Source organism: Delphinus delphis, chromosome X (genome assembly GCF_949987515.2).
Source record: "Delphinus delphis chromosome X, mDelDel1.2, whole genome shotgun sequence".
Classification (NCBI taxonomy): Eukaryota; Metazoa; Chordata; class Mammalia; order Artiodactyla; family Delphinidae; genus Delphinus; species Delphinus delphis.
The window spans coordinates 68542033-68563448 of record NC_082704.1 but is presented as its reverse complement, the minus strand read 5'-3'; the positions used below and the strand labels follow the sequence as shown (position 1 = coordinate 68563448).

The 21416-nt window shown below is 40.3% G+C and overlaps 1 protein-coding gene across 1 annotated transcript in view; it reads right to left on the bottom strand.

Moving 5' to 3' along the window:
* The window catches only part of TEX11 (testis expressed 11), a 348927-nt gene extending 333064 nt beyond the window's left edge, over positions 1-15863 (bottom strand). The window contains exon 1 of the mRNA XM_060003090.1: positions 15818-15863. Within this exon, the coding sequence (XP_059859073.1) occupies positions 15818-15854 (37 nt within the window). The 5' untranslated portion in view covers positions 15855-15863. The remainder of the gene's footprint in view (positions 1-15817) is intronic.
* Between the last annotated feature and the right edge of the window lie 5553 nt (positions 15864-21416).

Sequence of the window (21416 nt, the reverse complement as noted above, 5' to 3'; positions counted from 1 at the left end):
GGTACAAAAACAGAAATATAGATCAATGGAACAGGATAGAAAGCCCAGAGATAAACCCAAGCACATATGGTCACCTTATCTTTGATAAAGGAGGCAAGAATATACAATGGAGAAAAGACAGCCTCTTCAATAAGTGGTGCTGGGAAAACTGGACAGCTACACATAAAACAATGAAGTTAGAACACTGCCTAACACAATACACAAAAATAAACTCAAAATGGATTAAAGACCTAAATGTAAGGCCAGACACTATCAATCTCTTAGAGGAAAAAATAGGCAGAACACTCTATGACATAAATCACAGCAAGATCCTTTTTGACCCACCTCCTAGAGAAATGTAAATAAAAACAAAAATAAACAAATGGGACCTAATGAAACTTCAAAGCTTTTGCACAGCAAAGGAAACCATAAACAAGACCAAAAGACAACCCTCAGAATGGGAGAAAATATTTGCAAATGAAACAACTGACAAAGGATTAATCTCCAAAATTTACAAGCAGCTCATGCAGCTCAATATCAAAAAAAACGAACAACCCTATCCAAAAATGGGCAGAAGACCTAAATGGATATTTCTCCAAAGAAGATATACAGATTGCCAACAAACACATGAAAGAATGCTCAACATCATTAATCATTAGAGAAACGTGAATCAAAACTACAATGAGATATCATCTCACACCGGTCAGAATGGCCATCATCAAAAAATCTACAAACAATAAATGCTGGAGACGGTGTGGAGAAAAGGAAACCCTAATTGCACTGTTGGTGGGAACGTAAATTCATACATCCACGGTGGAGAACATATGGAGGTTCCTTAAAAAACTAAAAATAGAACTACCATACAACCCAGTAATCCCACTACTGGGCATATACCCTGAGAAAACCACTATTCAAAAAGAGTCATGTACCAAAATGTTCATTCTAGCTCTATTTACAATAGATAGGACATGAAAGCAACCCAAGTGTCCATCAACAGATGAATGGATAAAGAAGATGTGGCACATATATACAATGGAATATTACTCAGCCATAAAAAGAAACGAAATTGAGTTATTTGTCATGAGGTGGATGGACCTAGAGTCTGTCACACAGAGTGAAGTAAGTCAGAAAGAGAAAACCAAATACCGTATGCTCACACATATATATGGAATCTAAAAAAAAAAAAAAATTGGTCATGAAGAACCTAGGGGCAAGATGGGAATAAAGACGCAGACCTATTAGAGAATGGACTTGAGGACACAGGGAGGGGGAAGGGGAAGCTAGGACAAAGTGAAAGAGTGGCATGGACATATATACACTACCAAACATAAAATAGCTAGCTAGTGGGAAGCAGCCCCATAGCACAGGGAGATCAGCTCGTTGCTTTGTGACCACGTAGAGGGGTGAGATAGGGAGGGTGGGAGGGAGGGAGAGGCAAGAGGGAAGAGATATGGGGACATATGCATATGTATAACTGATTCACTTTGTTATAAAGCAGAAATTAACACACCTTTGTAAAGCAATTATACTCCAATAAAAATGTTTAAAAAAAAGAGTAAATATTAAAAGTTATCAACACAAGAAAAAAATTTTCTAACTATGTATGGTGATGGATGTTAAACTAGACTTATTGTGCTGATCATTTTGTAATATACACGAATATTGAATCATTATGTTGTACACCTGAAACTAATATAATGTTGTACGTCAATTATACCTCAATTTAAAAAATAATTAGGAAAGTTTTTAAACAATGTTTTTAAAAATCCAAATATCTTTTAAAAACAGATTTCTTGAAATGTTTTTGAAAAGAAAAAATCCAATATAAATTTTTTAATTTGACTTCCTTTTAAAAAAAATCCAAATATATTTTATTAGAATACCAATTATAAGTCCTAGTGACATAGTATATGAGACTGTGAAGGCGTTAATTTTGATTTGTGAATGTTCTCTTAATATTTTATATAATTCATTCTTTGTCAAAATAATTCTGGTCCTTTCCAAACATATTTTCAGTGTCATTCAGTTGAGCAACTTGACTAACACCAGCTGAGGCAATGAGAGCACTGCAGTTCTTGAGGATAAAATGCAGTCAGCAAAGCTGAGTAAGTAATAGAGATCACATAGCTGAATGGTTGAGAGTTACACTATGAAGGAGAGACTTGCTTCTGGGAGAAGCTCAGAAAAGAGCTTGTATAAATACAGCCTATTCCTGAGATGTGAAAACAACACTCTGTATTAAGGTTATATCGGGCAATATTGTACATTTTGAAAAAAACGATTAAATTATCTTCCTGGCTACTGAAATAAACTATGATTTACAATATGATTGCAGTCAATTTTTTTTTTAATTTTTTTTGCGATCCGTGGGCCTCTCACTATTGTGGCCTCTCCCGTTGCGGAGCACAGGCTCCGGACGCGCGGGCTCAGCAGCCATGGCTTACGGGCACAGACACTCCGCGGCATGTGGGATCCTCCCGGACCGAGGCACAAACCCGTGCCCCCTGCATCAGCAGGTGGACTCTCAACCACTGCGCCACCAGGGAAGCCCCCAGTCTATTTAATTTAAATGAGATTCATCCTAGTTAAAACTGGGGAGTCACTCTATTGAGGCAGCCACGTTAATCTGTACCAATTAATTCTGATTAGATAGACAGCATTCCAGGTACAGTATAATAGAAAATAAACTTCTTCCCTTTCCTTGAGGAAGGGAGCTTCTGTTACAACATGGAAAAAAATCTATCAACAGTCCTGCCAAGTCTCTCCCAGTGACCTCCATCAACTCAACCAGTCATTCAAAAGCCAAAGCAGTTCAAAGACTTGCCAGGGTCAATTCAAGATTTTACTCCAAATCACAATGATTACTTGCAATTTCTTCAGTGAGAAAAGAACCAAAAATGACAATAAAATTAACATTTGCATAATGCTTTACAGTCTCAAAGCTTTTTCACATGCATTCTCATTTAATCGTCAATCTACTCTGTAAAGGAGATACTTTTATAAGACGCAGGAACTGAGATATAACAAAGTATAGTGACTTCTCAAAGGTGACAGAAAGAGGAAGTAGCAAACTAGGAGCTGAACTCAGGCTTTCTAATTTGAAATCCTGTCCTTCCACTATACTAGGCCTATTGGAAAAGGCCTGGAAGAACTGACTTGCCAGGACTCTGAGACAACTAAAAAACAGTAGAAAGAGAAAAAATGAGCCAACACCATTCAGAGTGTTGAGGATACTGGGAGAGGGAAGGGTAAGCTGGGACAAAGTGAGAGAGTGGCATGGACATATATACACTACCAAACGTAAAATAGCTATAATTCTGATTGTAAGCTAAGAAAAACTATTCCAGCAGAGGCTACTTTTAATGAGGACAGTCGAAATGTCCAAAACAGTATCAAAAGGGCATGGCAAAAAAACTCAAGCAAACTCAGGACAAACAGGTTTAGTGACAGATAAAACCACACTGTAAATCATACTTTCTATCTAATGGTCAGAGAGACGATCATTTTTCATATACAATGTTCCAGGAGGACCCAACTGACAAACTGGGTATGGCACAAGAGAATCCAAGCAGCGAATCATAATGCACAAGTCAGATGAAACTGCATGAACCATAGTTCCAAGAGAATTATTCACAGCAGTGTATCGTAGTTCTGAGCAGCATCTTGGTCCTGGAGAGCAACTAGGAAAGGATACAGGGCAGGCTAGCTCCATGAAAATCATGACAGTCAGTAAAGATACAGTTCTAAAGCTCAACAGGTGCCTACAGTATGCCCCTAGCATGTTAAATCTCAAATCTGATGGCCAGTATGACTTCATTCCAAACCAGTCTCTTCCCTACAACATAATACTGTTATTCTTTCTTGCCCTGTACAGAACTCGCTCAGGGACTGAAACAAACCTAGACCTGGGCTCATTAGGAGATAAAGCTATGTAAAATTTTGGAGGGCAACTGGCTGGATGGTGGCGGGAGGTAAAAAGGCAAGAGCTGACTATATCATGCTAACCAAAAAAGGAATTTCCAACTTGATTCTGGTGAGGAAAGACATCCAGTCACATCCAGGGTACTAAACTTTAAAGACTAAAGGGTAGAATTATACTTACATTGAACAAACCATAGCAGTAGGAGGAATATCTCAAAAAAGCCACAACTCAGTCCTCTAAACCAAATGCACATTGTATAAATGTTGCAATGAATCTGGTATTTTATTTCTTTCACACTCCTATAAAATGCAAGGTCAATAACCAATTTCAATTTGCCAATTCATCCAATCCTACCCCTAAGCATCTGTATATATTTACAAAGTATCTGTATGTATTACTCTTTTATTCTCATTACATCATCTTACCCATTGTAGCTGAACCCTACTGCTCTTGACTGAGTCTTCTGTTCAGCTAATATCTGCTTTGTTTTAGTGACCATGGTTACCAAAGGCTATTTCTGTCTATTTAACAACTTAATTAATTAACTTGTTTACTGAGTGTTAACAATGCACTAGGCACTGAAGACAGACTTATCCAAGACACCTTCCCAGTAGATTCACATCTAAATCAGACCAAAACATACATGGAAACGTTGGGAATGCAGTAAGTAGACTATAACAACACAGTTGGAAGGTTGAAGTGGATTAGCTGAGTACATTATAGCAACTCTCACCAAAGAGGTCTTTGAAGGAAGAAAGAAACCTAAGTTGATTCAACTGTCTTTGTGATTTCTTATCTCTATACTATTGTAAACTACACATAATACACATAAAACTTGCTTGCAAAATATTCATCAAATATTTAATGAAACCAAATGCATGACGGCTAATCTTCCACACAAGATATCTTTAGCCTTTCCATTCCTAACAGAATGCACTAGTTATTTAGAGGATTGCTAAGCAAAATGTCATAAACAATTACGCATCTTATGAACTGCTTTTTTTATTTTTTTGCGGTACGCGGGCCTCTCACTGTTGTGGCCTCTCCCGTTGTGGAGCACAGGCTCCGGACGCGCAGGCTCAGCGACCACAGCGGCTCAGCGGCCACGGCGGCTCAGCGGCCACGGCTCACGGGCCCAGCCGCTCCGCGGCATGTGGGATCTTCCCGGGCCGGGGCACGAACCCGTGTCCCCTGCATCGGCAGGCGGACTCTCAACCACTGCGCCACCAGGGAAGCCCCATGAACTGCTTTTGATGGTGATAGAATAACACAGGAAAGTTTTATCTGAGCCCATGTGCATTTCCAAATCATCATCAGAAATATATAGCATCATTCCTGGTGACAGTGTTACTATCCTTGTGGGCAATATGAATGAATGAGACAAGAGTTATTTCATTCATTAATTCAATAAACATTTAATGATATCAAGTATTCTGCTAAGCACCAAGAATAATGTAAACAAGACACAGTTCCCTCCCTTGAGGAGCTTACACACATTTCCACACAAGATGTATGGTATACACATGTATCAGTCAACCAATTTTTTAGAGCTCTAAGTCACCTTAAAATTCTAGTAACCCACTCTAATTTTACAATTAATTAAAATAAGCTACAGGAAAGTTAATTAACTTGCCCAAGATCAAAGCTATTAGTAGTACAGCACGAACAAAATCCACAACTGTACTTTCTGCTTTGGCTGGTGTCTATATTTCTCCTTGTAAAAGTTAATACAACAAACATTTATTGAATGCTTGGTATCAGGCAGATACTAGGGATCTTACTTACTAGGAATACAAAGATGAGTGAAACAGTCTATACCATGAAGCAGATCACACAATATTAACAGAAATTAAAATGAGAAAACTTACAATATAATAAGTGCTGTGAGTGCAAGACACTACAGAAATATAAAGGAAGAATTAAGTAACTACCCGTTTGAGAGTTGGCATATAGGAATGGCAGAATAGGCTTCACTGAGTGCTATTTGAGGTGGGTCTTGATGGATCACTTAAGAGTTTGCCAGGCAACATACCAAACACAAGGAAAAACATGCAGGTGTGGAAAGCACAATGGGTTCAAATAACCATAAGTAGTTATGTATGGTTGGAAAAAAGGGTAAAGGAAGATTATAGGAAATACCATTAGAAAGGTATGTAGGGGCCAGAGCTTGAAACACACTGTATGGTATACTAACAAAGTTCCACTTTGTTAGTTAACACTGTCTCTTTATTTCATAAACTATATTATTTCTACCTAATATGTGCATACCAGATGACTCCAACAAGTATATCAACAAGATTTCTGCACGGGCCAAACAGACGCTGTGCTTATGACTCTGAGCTACATGGCACACTCTTGGGACACTTCCTAATAATTCCATCACTCCTAATCTGAGGATCCCACTGTGGCATTTAAAGGAATGGGAAAAAATTGTTGAGGGAGGCTTTCAAATGAATAAAGTCCTTTGAGATTCAATGAAAGTCAATTATCTTGAGTGAGTTTTCCTACTAAACTTTTCAGTCTAGACCTGCAGTCTAACATGGCAGTCACATGTGATTACTGAGCACCTGAAATGTAGTTAGTCCAAATTGAGATGGGCTATAATTGTAAAGTACACACCAGATTTCAAAGATTTAGTATAAAAAATGTAAAATATCTCAGTAATTTTCTATATTGATTACATGTTGAAATAATATTCTGGATGTGTAGGGCTATAAACAGAGTATCAAAATTATTATTACTATTATTATTATTTAAAATAATTGTACCTGTTTCTCTCTGCTTTTTAAATGTGGCTACTAGAAATTTTTAAATTACACTGTAGCTCACATTATATTTCTATTGTACAGGGCTGGTCTAAAGTATATGCTGTCATTGGCTTCTGAAGATTTAATGATACAAACTTGTTAATACCTACTTCCTTAACAGTTGTCACAGATTTAACAGAAAAAAGAAAGTAAAAACTTGGATTTTTTTTTTCGCCGGCCTCTCACTGCTTTGGCCTCTCCCGATGCGGGGCACAGGCTCCGGACGCGCAGGCCCAAAGGCCATGGCTCACGGGCCCAGCCGCTCCGCGGCATGTGGGATCCTCCCGGACCAGGGCACGAACCCATGTCCCCTGCATCGGCAGGCAGACTCTCAACCACTGCGCCACCAGGGAAGCCCCAAAACTTGGTTATTTTAATAGACCATAAGGATATTTATATTAGAGCAAATACAAAGATGTTAGAAATCTAGAAAAAGGAGAATTGTCTTCAAATTAACAACAGGAAAGGGAGTTCCAAAGCTTGATAAACAGTTGCCATTCTTTAAGAAGAAATAACGCTCATGTTGAGGTGGAAAACTGGCCTGAATTATCTTGGTACTACTATTCAACAACACTCAACTTTTTGCTATTCCCATGTTAAGTCACCTTCTATTTTGTATGGTCCTGGTGCTTGTCAAGATGAGGAACTTTTTCTTTCTGAATCAAGCAGGACAGTTTTAGGAAACACCCCCAGCCCAGATGCTACTGTTTCTTAAATTAAGAATTTGGGCCTTTCAAAACCTGTCCTCCAAAAAGGAAATAATCTGTAAAACCTGGTTACAAAAGCACTTTACATCTCAGCAAATCCATTCCTAGATATTCTCCCCAAGAGAAATGAAAACCTAAATCACTTAAAACTTATACATGAATATTCATAGCAACTTTAGTCATGATAGTCGAAAATGTCCACCAACTGATGAATAAACAAATTGTGATCTAGTCATTCAGTGGAATGCTACTAAACAATAAAAAAGAATTAACTATTTATATATGAAACAATATGGATGACTCTCAAAACGATTATGCTTAGTGAAAGACACCATAGCGGGGCTTCCCTGGTGGCAGAGTGGTTAAGAGTCCGCCTGCTGATGCAGGGGACACAGGTTCACGCCCCAGTCCGGGAAGATCCCACCTGCCGCAGAGCAGCTAGGCCCATGAGCCATGGCCACAGAGCCTGTGCTCCGCAACCAGAGAGGCCACAAGAGTGAGAGGCCCGTGTACCGCAAAAAAAAAAAAAAAAAAAGGACACCATAGCAAAAAAGTATATACTGAATGATTTCATTTATAAACTAATCTGCAGTGACAGAAATCAGAACAGTGGTTGACTGGGGTAGAGGGTTGTGGGTAGACTGACAGCAAAGGGGTATGGTAGAATTCTCTGAGATGAAAATGTTCTATTTCTTGATTGTAATGGCGGTTATACAGGTTACATTTGCCCCCCCCCTCACACACACACACACAAAAAAAAAGCATCAACCTATACACTTAAAGTGTGTGAATTTTGGACTTCCCTGGTGACACAGTGGTTAAGAATCCGCCTGCCAATGCAGGGGACACAAGTTCAATCCCTTGTCCGGGAAGATCCCACATGCCGTGGAGCAACTAAGCCTGTGTGCCACAACTACTGAGCCTGTGCTCTAGAGCCCGCAAGCCACAACTACGGAGCCCACGCACAACTACTGAAGCCCACGCACCCTAGAGTCCACGCACTGCAACTACTGAAGCCCGCGTGCTCTAGGACCCATGTGCTGCAACTACGGAGCCTGCATGCTGCAACTACTGAAGCCCATATGCCTAGAGCCCATGCTCCACAACAAGAGAAGCCACCAAAATGAGAAGCCCGCACACTGCAACAAAGAGTAGCCCCCACTAGCCACAACTAGAGGAAGCCCGCATGCAGCAACGAAGACCCGATGCAGCCAAAGAATAAATAACTGTTTTTTAAAGTGTGTGAATTTTATTGTATGTAAAGTATGTCTCAGTAAAGTTAATTTCTAAGAAAGAAAGAATAAGAAAAGAAAAGGAAAAGGAAAGAGGAAGTTGAGGAGAGAGAAAGAAGGAAAAAGTACTACAGAGCTGAAATCCCTGGAGGCTGTAGGTCAGGAGCAGGATAGCATAGTGTGGCATCAAACTTTGTTCACAATCAAGAAGGCAGCCTCAACGGTGAACAGGAGGTTCATCCACTTTCGCCACCCTCACCCATTTCCCTCATCCCTCCCCAAAACTGTAACTATGTGAGGTGACAAATGTCTTAACATTATTTCCATAATCACTTTGCAGTACATACATATATAAAAATCACTATGCCATACACCTTAAACTTATACAATATTATATGTCAATTATATCTCAATAAAGCTGGGAGAAAACGTTGAATAGGAGTTGGTAACAGACATTCACGTACAGACAGCCCCAAGAACCCTTCAAAGAGATGAACAAAAATTCTAAATCTAGAGATAAAGCCAAGTATAGAACAAGACAGTTGCCAGGCTTTGTCAGGCAGGTTGAATAGGCATTCTCAGAATACTAGAGCAAATCAGGCAGGTGGAATAAGCATACTCAGAGGACTAGAGCTCATCAATGAATTTGGTAAAGTTGCAGGATATAAAAATAATACACAGAAATCTCTTGCATTCCTATACACTAACAATGAAAGATCAGAAAGAGAAGTTAAGGAAACAATCCCATTTACCATCGCATTAAAAAGAAAAAAAATAACTAGGAATAAACCTACCGAAGGAGGCAAAAGACCTGTACTCAGAAAACTGTAAGATACTGATGAAAGAAATCAAAGATGACACAAGCAGATGGAGAGCTATACCATATTCTTGGAAGGGAAGAATCAATATTATCAAAATGACTATACTACCTAAAGCAATCTACAGATTCCATGCAAACCCTATCAAATTACCAATGGCATTTTTCACATGACTAGAACAAAAAATTTTACCATTTGTATGGAAACACAAAAGACCATGAATAGCGGCGAAGCAATCGTGAGAAAGAATAATGGAGCTGGAGGAATCAGGCTCCCTGACTTCAGACTATACTACACAGCTACAATAATCAAAACAGTATGGGGCTTCCCTGGTGGTGCAGTGGTTGAGAGTCCGCCTGCCGATGCAGGGGACACAGGTTCGTGCCCCAGTCCGGGAAGACCCCACATGCCACAGAGCGGCTAGGCCCGTGAGCCATGGCTGCTGAGCCTGTGCGTCCAGAGCATGTGCTCCACAACAGGAGAGGCCACAAAATTGAGAGGCCCGCATACCACACACACACAAAAAAAAAAACAGTATGGTACTGGCAGAAAAAAAGACAAATAGATCAATGGAACAGGATAGAAAGCCCAGAGATAAACCCACGCAACTACGGTCAACTGATCTATGACAAAGGAGGCAAGAATACACAATGGGGAAAAGAGAGTATCTTCAATAAATGGTGCTGGAAAAACTGGACAGCCCCATGTAAAAAAATAAAATTAGAACATTCTTTAACACCACACACAAAAATAAACTCAAAATGGATTAAAGACCTAAATATAAGACCGGATACTATAAAACTCTTAGAGGAAAACAGGCAGAACACACTCTGACATAAATCTCAGCAAGATCTTTTTTGATCTACCTCCTAGAGTAATGAAAATAAAAACAAAAATAAACAAATGGGACCTAATGAAACTTAAAAGCTTTTGTACAGCAAAGGAAACCATAAACAATACAAAAGGACAACCCACAGAATGGGAGAAAATATTTGCAAAGAAGCGACCAACAAGGAATTAATCTCCAAAATATACAAACAGCTCATGCAGTTCAGTATCAAAAAAACAAACAACCCAATCAAAAAATGGGCAGAAGACCTAAGTAGACGTTTCTCCATAGAAGGCTACAGATGGCCAACAGACACATGAAAAGATGCTTAACATCACTAATTATTAGAGAAATGCAAATCAAAACTACAAGTTATCACCTCACACCAGTCACAATGGCCATCAAAAAATCTACAAACGATAAATTCCGGAGAGGGTGTGGAGAAAAGGGAACCCTCCTCCTACACTGTTGGTGGGAATGTAAATTGGTGCAGCCACTATGGAGAACACTACGGAGGTTCCTTTAAAAAAGTAAAAATAGAGCTACCATATGATCCTGCAATCCCACTCCTGGGCATATACCGGGAGAAAACCATAATTCGAAAAGATACATGTACCCCAATGTTCACTACAGCACTATTTATAATACCTGGGACATGGAAGCAACCTAAATGTCCATCGACAGAGGAATGAAAGAAGAAGATGTGGTGTATATATATATATACAATGAAATATTACTCATCCATAAAAAAGAGCAAAATAATGCCATTTGCATCAAAATGGATGGACCTAGAGACTGTCATACTGAGTGAAGTAGATCTCAAAGACAAATATCATGTGATATCACTTATATGTGGAATCTAAAAAAATGGTACAAATGAACCTATCTATAAAACAGAAATAGAATCACAGATGTAGAAAACAAACTTATGGTTACCAAGGGGAAAAGAGGGGGGAGGGATAAATTGGGAGATTGGGATTGACATACACACACTACTATATATAAAATAAATAACTAGGGGGCTTCCCTGGTGGCGCAGTGGTTGAGAGTCCACCTGCTGATGCAGGGGACGCGGGTTCGTGCCCCAGTCCAGGAAGACCCCATGTGCCGCGGAGCGGCCAGGTCCGTGAGCCATGGCCCCTGAGCCTGCGCATCCAGAGCCTGTGCTCTGCAACAGGAGAGGCCACAACAGTGAGAGGCCTGTGTACCGCAAAAAAAAAAAAAAAAAAAAAATAGATAACTAAGAATCTACTGTATAGCACAGGGAACTCTACTCAATACTCTGTACTGACCTATATGGCAACAGAATCTAAAAAAGAGTGGACATATGTATAACCAATTCACTTTGCTGTACAACAGAAACAAACACAACATTGTAAATCAACTATACTCCAATGAAAATTAATTTTAAAATAAATATTTTTTAAAAAGCATACTCGAGCTTGCTGCTTAATGAACTGATGTCAACCTGAAGTTTTTATTTTTTTAATATTTATTTATTTATTTGGCTGCATCAGGTCTTAGTTGTGGCATGTGGGATCTTCAGTGTGGCATGCGGGATCTTTAGTTGAGGTATGCGGGACCTTTACTTACGGCATGCGGGATTTTTAGTTGCATCATGCGAACTCTTAGTTGCAGCATGTGGTATCTAGTTCCCTGACCAGGGATCAAACCCAGGCCCCCTGCATTGGGAGCGCAGAGTCTTAGCAACTGGACAACCAGGGAAGTCCCTGAAGTGAAGTTTTTAATGACATAACATTCTGTCCTTGGCCCTCTCCTATTTAACAAATTTATCTATGATTTGGATGAAGAAGTTGAGCGAGAAACAGATAACAAATAAGACAGAAGATATAATCAGGAACAAAAATTAAATCTCCAGTTATAGCAATGACATTAATGTAAGAAAAAATTAAAGCCCTGCACTTATGTCTCCAAAACTAACTGCACCAATATATGACAGGCAAGATGTAGCTTAATAGAAGCATGTATTAAAAAAAGACTGAGGGGGCTTCCCTGGTGGTGCAGTGGTTGAGAGTCCGCCTGCCGATGCAGGGGACACGGGTTCGTGCCCCAGTCTGAGAAGATCCCACATGCCGCGGAGCAGCTGGGCCCGTGAGCCATGGCCGCTGAGCCTGCGCATCCGGAGCCTGTGGTCCGCAATGGGAGAGGCCACAACAGTGAGAGGCCCACGTACCGGAAAAAGAAAAAAAAGACTGAGGGTCTTCTGGGGACCAAAAGCTCAAAATGAGTCATTAGTGTGGTGTGACTGCCACCACTCAAAAAAAGAAAAAAAAAATCAATCTTAGCTATATCGGTATCTAAAGACAATGATGATCATTCCTAAATCTAAAGAGAAAAATTATTTTGAGCTGATCATATCGAACCTAGAGAATTGTGTTCTGTTCTGGGTACCATGCTTTAAGGAATAACATGAAAGGAACAGAGCATGTTCAGAGGACAGCACACAAAATGATGAGAGGACTAGAAACCATGTAATATGAGAAATGACTAAAAGAACTAAAAATGCTGAATCTGAAGAAAAGACTTCCCAGGGGACATAACTACCTTCAAATAGTTGAAGAGCTGACATGCAGAAAAGGAGTTATAATTATTTAGACCCAGTGAGTATAACTTAGACCAATTTGTATTCCTTTTTGGCCTTGAAATTGATTGGAATTGATGGTACAAAAAGAGGGATGTTATGTCAATTCTCCCTGAGAAGAAAATAAGCTAAGCCATCACATGGCCCTTTGTGGTCCATTTTTACAAAATCTGACTGAAAAGGCTGTGTACACAGAAAAGAAAACTCAAATGGTCCATAAATTTATGAAAATATATCCAAGTTCCCTAGTTGACAGAGAAATGCAAATTAAAACACCCATGTAATATGATAACATGAGAGAAAATAGAACTGGCTGATAGGTTTCTGGGAACTCTCTGCACTATCTCTGTAACTATTCTGTAAATCTAACATTACCCCAGGATAAAATGTTAATTAAAAACACCACCACCAGACTTCCTTGGTGGCGCAGTGGTTAAGCATCCGCCTGCCGATGCAAGGGACGTGGGTTCAATCCCTGGCCCGGGAAGATCCCGCATGCCGCAGAGCAACTAAGCCCGCACACCGCAACTATTGAGCCTGCGCTCTATAGCCCGCGTACCACAGCTACTGAAGCCCGTGCACCTAGAGCCCGTGCTCTGCAACAAGAGAAGCCACCGCGATAAGAAGCCCGTGCACCACAACTACTGAGCTTGCACTCTAGAGCCTGCAAGCCACAACTACTGAGCCCACGTGCCACAACTACTGAAGCCCGCACACCTAGAGCCCATGCTCCGCAACAAGAGAAGCCACCACAATAAGAAGCCTTCACACCACAACAAAGAGCAGCCCCCACTCACCGCAACTAGAGAAAGCCTGCGCGCAGCAATGAAGACCCAATGCAGCCAAAACTAATTAATTAATTAATTTTAAAAACCCTTCACTCATGAACAATTTCTAAAGTCTGGCAATACCGAATATTAGCAATAATATAGGGAAAGAGAAAAGAAGAGGGAGTATAAATTGTTAAAACTACTGTGGACAGCAATTTGGTAATATTTGTTAAGTTAAACATGCTTGTAGCTTTTGACCCAGCAGTAAAACTTCTTAATGTACACCCGAGAATAGCACTGCCACTATAGAGCAGCCACTAGCCACATGTGACTATTGAGCGCTTGAAATGTGGCAAGTCCAAAATGAGATATGCTTTAACTATAAAATACATACCAAATTTCAAAGACTTTGTACAGAAAAAAAAAAGAATGTAAATATCATTAATAATTTTTATATCAATTACATGTTGGTATGATAACATTTTGGATGTACTGAGCTAAATAATCTGTATTGTTAAAATTAATTTCATCTGTTTAACCTTTTCTAATGTGGTACTAGGAAATATAAAATTATCTGTGTTTGCACTGTGTTTCAACTGTACAGCACTGCCCTAGAGCCTCATCCACTAGTGCTCAAGAAATAAATTTAGTGAGTCATAACCAACATTTTGTAAATGAAAAAGCATAGAATAGGAAATATCATAGTGTGCTGTGTGTAATAAGGGTAAAATGATTTCATTAAACTTTTGATACTGGGATGTGATGTAAAATATAATATTTCCTTGCCATAGGTGGCAGTCAAAAATTTTTGAAAGCTCCTAATAAACACTACAAAACACAATGTTGTAATGCTGTTGAGATTAGATAAATTGTGGTACACTTATATTCAATGTATTATTACTAGTCAGCGGTGTAAATAAATGAACTAGAGCTAAAATATCCATATGGGTAAATATCCAAAACATAATACTGAGCAAAAAATACAAGTTGCAGGGAAAAAACTATACAAAATGATACAATTTATGTAATACTTCAAATGATGAAAAACGGGCACCTCAATCTTTTCATTCTTTGGAACAGTGAAATATCTGAAGCATATGACAAAATGTGAAGATTCAACAAAACTTAGTGGTAGTTTTAGAGGCGTTCATTATATTATTCTCCTTACTTTTCTGTGTGCTTCAAATATTTATGTAAATACCAGGTCTCAAATACCATATACTTAAAAGTCATAATCCCTATTCAATACTTATATCTTTAAGATAGTATATCCTAAATTAAAACTTCTGGTAGGTGGTAGTGGGCTTTGTTGCTGTTTTAAAATGACAAGCATTAACAAAATACTGACCTAAACTTTCTTAAAGCATAGATTTGTAGCCACCCTGGTTACAACATATTTCATTATTATATAAACGTGAATGCAAATGTACCACAGGTCTAATCATGTCCCCAGAAAAAAAGAAGTATGGTGAACTCTCCCATATCTGGCATGGTCGAGGAATCTGGGGTCTAGTCCATCGAATTGCTTCTGTTTACTAAGAACTCCCACAAATATCATCCATAGAGGGCTTCCCTGGTGGCGCAATGGTTGAGAGTCCGCCTGCCGATGCAGGGGACACGGGTTCGTGCCCCGGTCCAGGAGGATCTCACATGCCGCGGAGCGGCTGCGCCCGTGAGCCATGGCCGCTGAGCCTGCGCATCCGGAGCCTGTGTGCTCCGCAACGCGAGAGGCCACAATAGTGACAGGCCCGCGTACCGCAAAAAAAAAAAAAAAAAAAAAAAAAAAACTAAAGCTTCACAGGATATAATTTATTTTTAACTGATGATTATGGAAAGGCACTTCAGGATCTAGCCGTAATTTTTTAATGTACTTTTAACGCAGGAGATTTCTATTTCAGATTAAACCAGTGTTATTATGCATGCCACAAAAATCCTGAGAAAACAAGCTGTGAATTGTGAATTCTATTTCCCTACGCTAGTTTATAAAAGGGTTCCGGTGTCTTAAACATCAACACTGCTTTCCGATACCTATAGGAGAAAACTTGGAGCTGTGAATAGGCCAAAGAGATAAAATTAGGAAAGAAAATACATTCAGAAGATCTTAGATAAGGTAGCGAACAGTCTGACATTTTCTAGTGCAAAGCTAAATACCTTTAAAGTCCATGAAACGAATATCAACGGCGTCCATTTTTAAATCTCCGGTTCAGGCCTACGAAATAAGAAAATATTTTAATATTCTATCCTTTATTCTCCAGCTTCTCAATAAATTTCTTCTCAAAGTTTTCCTGTTAGTTGTTACCCAAAAAAAATGCCGAGGAAATTTTAAAACCCAGAAAAAGCAGTTAATGAGAGGCAGCAGCAAGCGGTCCGGCAACGGGACTCCGGCCACGGGTCTCCGGCGACGGGACTCCGGCCACGGGTTTCCGGCTCAGGGGAAATTTTCGTCGGACTTCTTTTCTAAGGACAATCCGCCTAATTGGTTCAAAATCCCCTGACCCCGACGCACATACGTTCTAAGCATCCAATCACTGACGGTCCTTCGCCCCCCCCACCCACCCACCCCCGGGCCGGCGCACCACTCCACATACTTCATCCAAGTCCCGCGCCGCCGCACCACTCCACATACTTCTTCCAAGTCCCTGTGCCGCACCACTCTCCATACTTCAAGTCCCAAAACCCTGTCTTTCCCCGTCTTCCTTCACCGGAGAGTCAGCTCCATAGTTCGAAATCACTGCCTCAGGGCCACTTTAAAAAGTGTTGACCTAACGACCGCATCTCCTTGCTAGTTAGAAACAACTAACCTGTACACCTCCGCCAGGACAGCCGACGCCACAGTGCTCCCTGCGCAAACCAAGTCCCCAGTGCCAGTGAAGACGCTTGGAAAGCTCCTCCCCCCATAGCGATGTCAATGAGAGGCCTCTCCCAATTGACGTTTTCCCTTCATCTCGAAGCCTGAGTTTCTGGGCACAGTCCAGGCGTGAAGTTCTGGGGATGCAGTTCAGAGAGCCGGGGTGAGAATCAATGAAAGTGAGGGAGTATAGTGCAATACTGAAACATACTGCAGTTACTGCGGGAAGAGTGCAGATGGCGAGGGTTACAGGAAAGAGGAGAGCAGGCCTTCGAAAGAAAAAAAGAAAAGGGACAGGGCTTCCCTGGTGGCACAGTGGTTGAGAGTCCGCCTGCCGATGCAGGGGACACGGGTTTGTGCCCCGGTCCGGGAAGATCCCACATGCCGCGGCGTGCCTGGGCCCGTGAGCCATGGCCGCTGAGCCTGCGCATCCGGAAGCCTGTGCTCCGCAACGGGAGAGGCCACAGCAGTGAGAGGCCCGCATACTGCAAAAACAAACAAACAAAAGAAAGAACAGGGACAGAGGGAGGGAGGAAGAAACGGAAAGTAAACAGTGTTGCCCAATGGTTATTCAAGAGTGCAAAGGTCAGAAATATAAGAAGTTGAGAAGGCCTTCCCTGGTGGCGCAGTGGTTAAGAATCCGCCTGCCAATGCAGGGAACACGGGTTCGAGCCGTGGTCCGAGAAGATCCCACATGCCGCGGAGCAACTAAGCCCGTGCACCACAACTGCTCAGCCTGCACTCTTAAGAGCCCGTGAGCCACAACTACTGAAGCCCCTGCACCTAAAGCCCGTGTTCCGCAACAAAAAAAGCCACCGCAGTGAGAAGCCTGCACACCACAATGAAGAGTAGCCCCCACTCACCGCAGCTAGAGAAAGCCCACACACAGCAACGAAGACCCAACATGGCCAAAAATAAATAAATAAAATAAATAAATTTATTAAAAAAAAAAAAGAATCCACCTGCCAATGCAGGGGACACGAGTTCGAGCCCTGGTCTGGGAAGATCCCACATGCCTCAGAGCAACCAAGCCCGTGCACCACAGCTACTGAGGCTTCACTCTAGAGCCGGAGAGCCACAACGACTGAAGCCCACGCGCCTAGAGCCCATGCTCCGCAACAAGAGAAGCCACTGCAATGAGAAGCCCACGCACAGCAACAAAGGGTAGCCTCCGCTTGCTGCAACTAGAGAAAGCTTGCGAGCAGCAATGAAGACCAAATGCAGCCAAAAATAAAAACTAATTAATTAATTAATTAAAAAAAAAGAAGTTGAGGAGACTGAACAACCCTGTAGTTCCAAGACATGTTTCTGCTGCCCTGCCATTGTCAAATCTGAAGGAAACTACACAGTGACTCCCCTGCAGGCTCACAGCAAGGGCAGGGGTCCTACCCAACTCCAAACAAATGGTTTCAGGGATGGTATGGAATATATATATGTGAACATGTTTGATTCCAGCTAAATCTATGAGTGATGCTTGCAACCAAGGAGTTGGCCTCTACTAAAATCTCCACTCAGAGACAACAGTGTTAAGGCATGAGGCCTCCAAATTTGGGGACACGCCAAATCAAAGCATTAACAAGCCTCCCACCCCTTCCCTCACATATCCCCCTTTTAAGCCTTGTGCACCTCAGTCAAGCCAGATGTGGAGCTGGCTAACAAGATGAAGAGAAGAGATTGTGGCTTCAAGTCTGGGAACACTAACAGAGTTGCCTCCTGACCCTAAGAGTCTCAGAGTCAGTCGTTATTTATCGTGGAAAAGATGGGATTTCTAAAAATAATTTCTTTTCCCTCTTCAAAATTTTCTGCATCTAGATCACATAGTATAGTGAAGAAAAGGGGGAAAACAGGAAGTACTGCTATTAACTACTTTTCTTTTGGATCCTCCTCTATTAAATCCTGCAACTTAATATATATTTCACAATCCTAGATTGCTAAATTAGGGGAAGAAGTCTGGTGGTATCCCATAATTGACTGAATCCTCACGCACTACATACTGCGTGAGCTGGCGCTAGCTACTTAGAATCTCAGCGCCTCAATTTCCTCATCTGTAAGATGGGAATAAAAGTAAAAGTAATTCTAGGCTTCTGGTTCAATGCAATAGTGTACATAAAGCATCTAGAACAGTGGCTGGCATATGGTAGGTACTTAAAGAATGTTAGTTCCCATTATCACTCCCCATTTCCTGGTTGGCAGTTAAGGGCTCCCAACTTCTATCATTCCACCCAAGCTCCTGGCTCTAGCATAACTCCTTTGTTCACGGATGAACAGATGAAGAAACAGGACAATAATTAGACCTCAGCTCTCAAGCCCACAGGGGTCCTTTTAGAGCTCTTAGTGATTAATAATGTCTGTAGTAGAATGGATATTATATTATCCAAGATTATATCAGGCATACAGGAATCAAATGACTCTGTTGATTAATACTGACTGCAAATAAGACTCCAAAGTCAGGGCTACTCACTGAGCTGACACCACTGCACTGAAAGGGCCAGTGGAATAAAGGAAAATATGCAGAAAGGGTAAAAAACCCTTATGTTGTATGGGTGGCCCCAATGTTTTTGGTTTTGATCTAGATGGCCTCTCTAGATGTTAAAAGTAAATGAGAATTAAGAGACAGAAAAAAAAAGTCAAAGAGAGAAGAGGAAAAGAGATCATAAAAGAAGCAGTTACATATTGGGGAGGACATGCAAGAGTGAGTAGTAAAATACCATTAAGCAGCACTCAACATGCTGTAAATTATCTTACCTTACCCCTAGCATAAACTATAAATTTTCCACTGCAACCCTTTAACAATTTAGTGCAGAAATGTTGAAAGAGATTGTTACATAAGGCAGGTGAACAACTTGGACTCTAATGAGCGCTTATTAAGACTCTCATTAATAGACTGGATTAAAAGAGAGTAAGCAACCGAGAATGCAAAGTAGTGCAGAAGGTAGCATTACACCTTGTTAAAAGAAGAAAAACACCTCCAGAGTAAATACGCAATTATGGTCTGGAAAATTCTAAAAACAAAAGTAATAATAAAGTAAGGGACAGGGGCTTGTTCTACCAGATATTAAAACTACCATAAATACAACTGTATGGTAATAGTGCATGCAGACAGATAAATGGAACAAAATACAGTCCACAAACAGGCCCGAGTATATATAGAAATGATTCAAATCAGTGGAGAAAAGAGCTGGTCCGGAAAAAGTATTGAAACAACCGGATAGCCATTTAAAAAAATAAATAAAACCAGATCCCTGCCTTACTTCATATACCAAAATGAACTCTGGATTCATCAAAGATTAAATTGAATCATAAAACTTCTAAAGGAAGTTTGGGTGAGTATTTTATAAACATGACAAGATCTAAACGTGACCTGAAACCAGAATCAAAAGGAAAAATAATGATAAGTTTTACCACATAAAAATTAAAATCTTCTGAATGGTACTATAAGCAAGGTTGAAAGACAAACCACAGATAAGAAAAAGATTTTTTCAACATATATAACAGATAAACAGTAAGAGCTCTTAAAATTAAAAAAACAAATAGTCTAGCACATAAATCAGCGAAGGACTTGATCAGACAATTTGCACAGGAAGAAATATAAATAGCCAATAAACACATGAAGAGATGTTCAACCCCACCAGTAATCAAAGAAATGCAAATAATAAAGCAAGGTGAATTTTTTTCATTTATCGGATTGGCAAAGGTTAAAAAGATTAACAAAACCTCAAATTGACAAGATGCACAAAACAGGCACTCTTGTGCACTGTTGGTTAGGAGTACAAATTACTGCAAATTTTCTGGAGGGCAGTTTGGCAATTGGTATCAAAGCCTTAAATGTGTGTACCGTTTCCCAACAATTCCTCTTCTAGGAATTTTCCTAAAGAAGAAATTGGAAAATTTTGCAAAGATAGATTAACAGAAATGTTCACTGAGGCGTTGTAAATCTCTTATGTGTTCACCTAGTTAAATGTGGACTATTTATACAACCTAGTGTACATTAGTACCATATAGTGGCATACTTATACAGCCTTTAAAAACACTGCTGTGAAAACAACGTAGAGTTATAAAACTTGGGAAATACCTATATCCTACCGTTGAGTTTAAAAAAAGAAAAAAGTTACCAACTGCTCAAAAAGGTGTAGGGACTTCCCTGGTGGTGCAGTGGTTAAGAATCCGCCTGCCAATGCAGGGGACACGGGTTGGGGCCCTGGTCCGGGAAGATCCCACATGCCGCAAAGCAACTAAGCCCGTGTGCCACAACTACTGAGCCTGCGTGCCACACTACTGAAGCCCACATGCCTAGAGCCCGTGCTCCGCAACAAGAAAAGCCACCGCAGTGAGAAGCCCCTGCTCGCCGCAACTAGAGAAAGCTCGCACACAGCAATGAAGACCCAATGCAGCCAAAAATAAAAATCAATTAATTAACTAATTTTTAAGAAGTATGATTTTATAGATTTGAGTGACTAAAAAAACTACTACACATACAATAGATAAGCAACAAGGATTTACTGTATAGCACAGGGAATTATAGCCAATATATTATAATAACCTATAAATGGAAAAGAATCTGCAACAAAGCTGAATCACTATGCTGTACACCTGAAACTAACAGAATATTGTAAATCAACTCTATACTTCAATTTAAGAAAACTATTGGGATGGTCTCCACCTGGGTGTGAATGGGAAGAGACAGAAGTGGCTACAGCGACCAACCAATCCCACTAATATGTAAACTGTCTCACAGAAAAGATAAACACTTATGTATGCATATTTGAATGAAAATGTCTGGAAGAGTATTTACCAAAATATTAACAATGTTTATCTTTGAGTGTTGGGATTTGGGAGAATCTTTACTTTCTTCTTTATATCTTTCAGTTTTTCAATGTCCTACAATGAACACATTTTTATCAT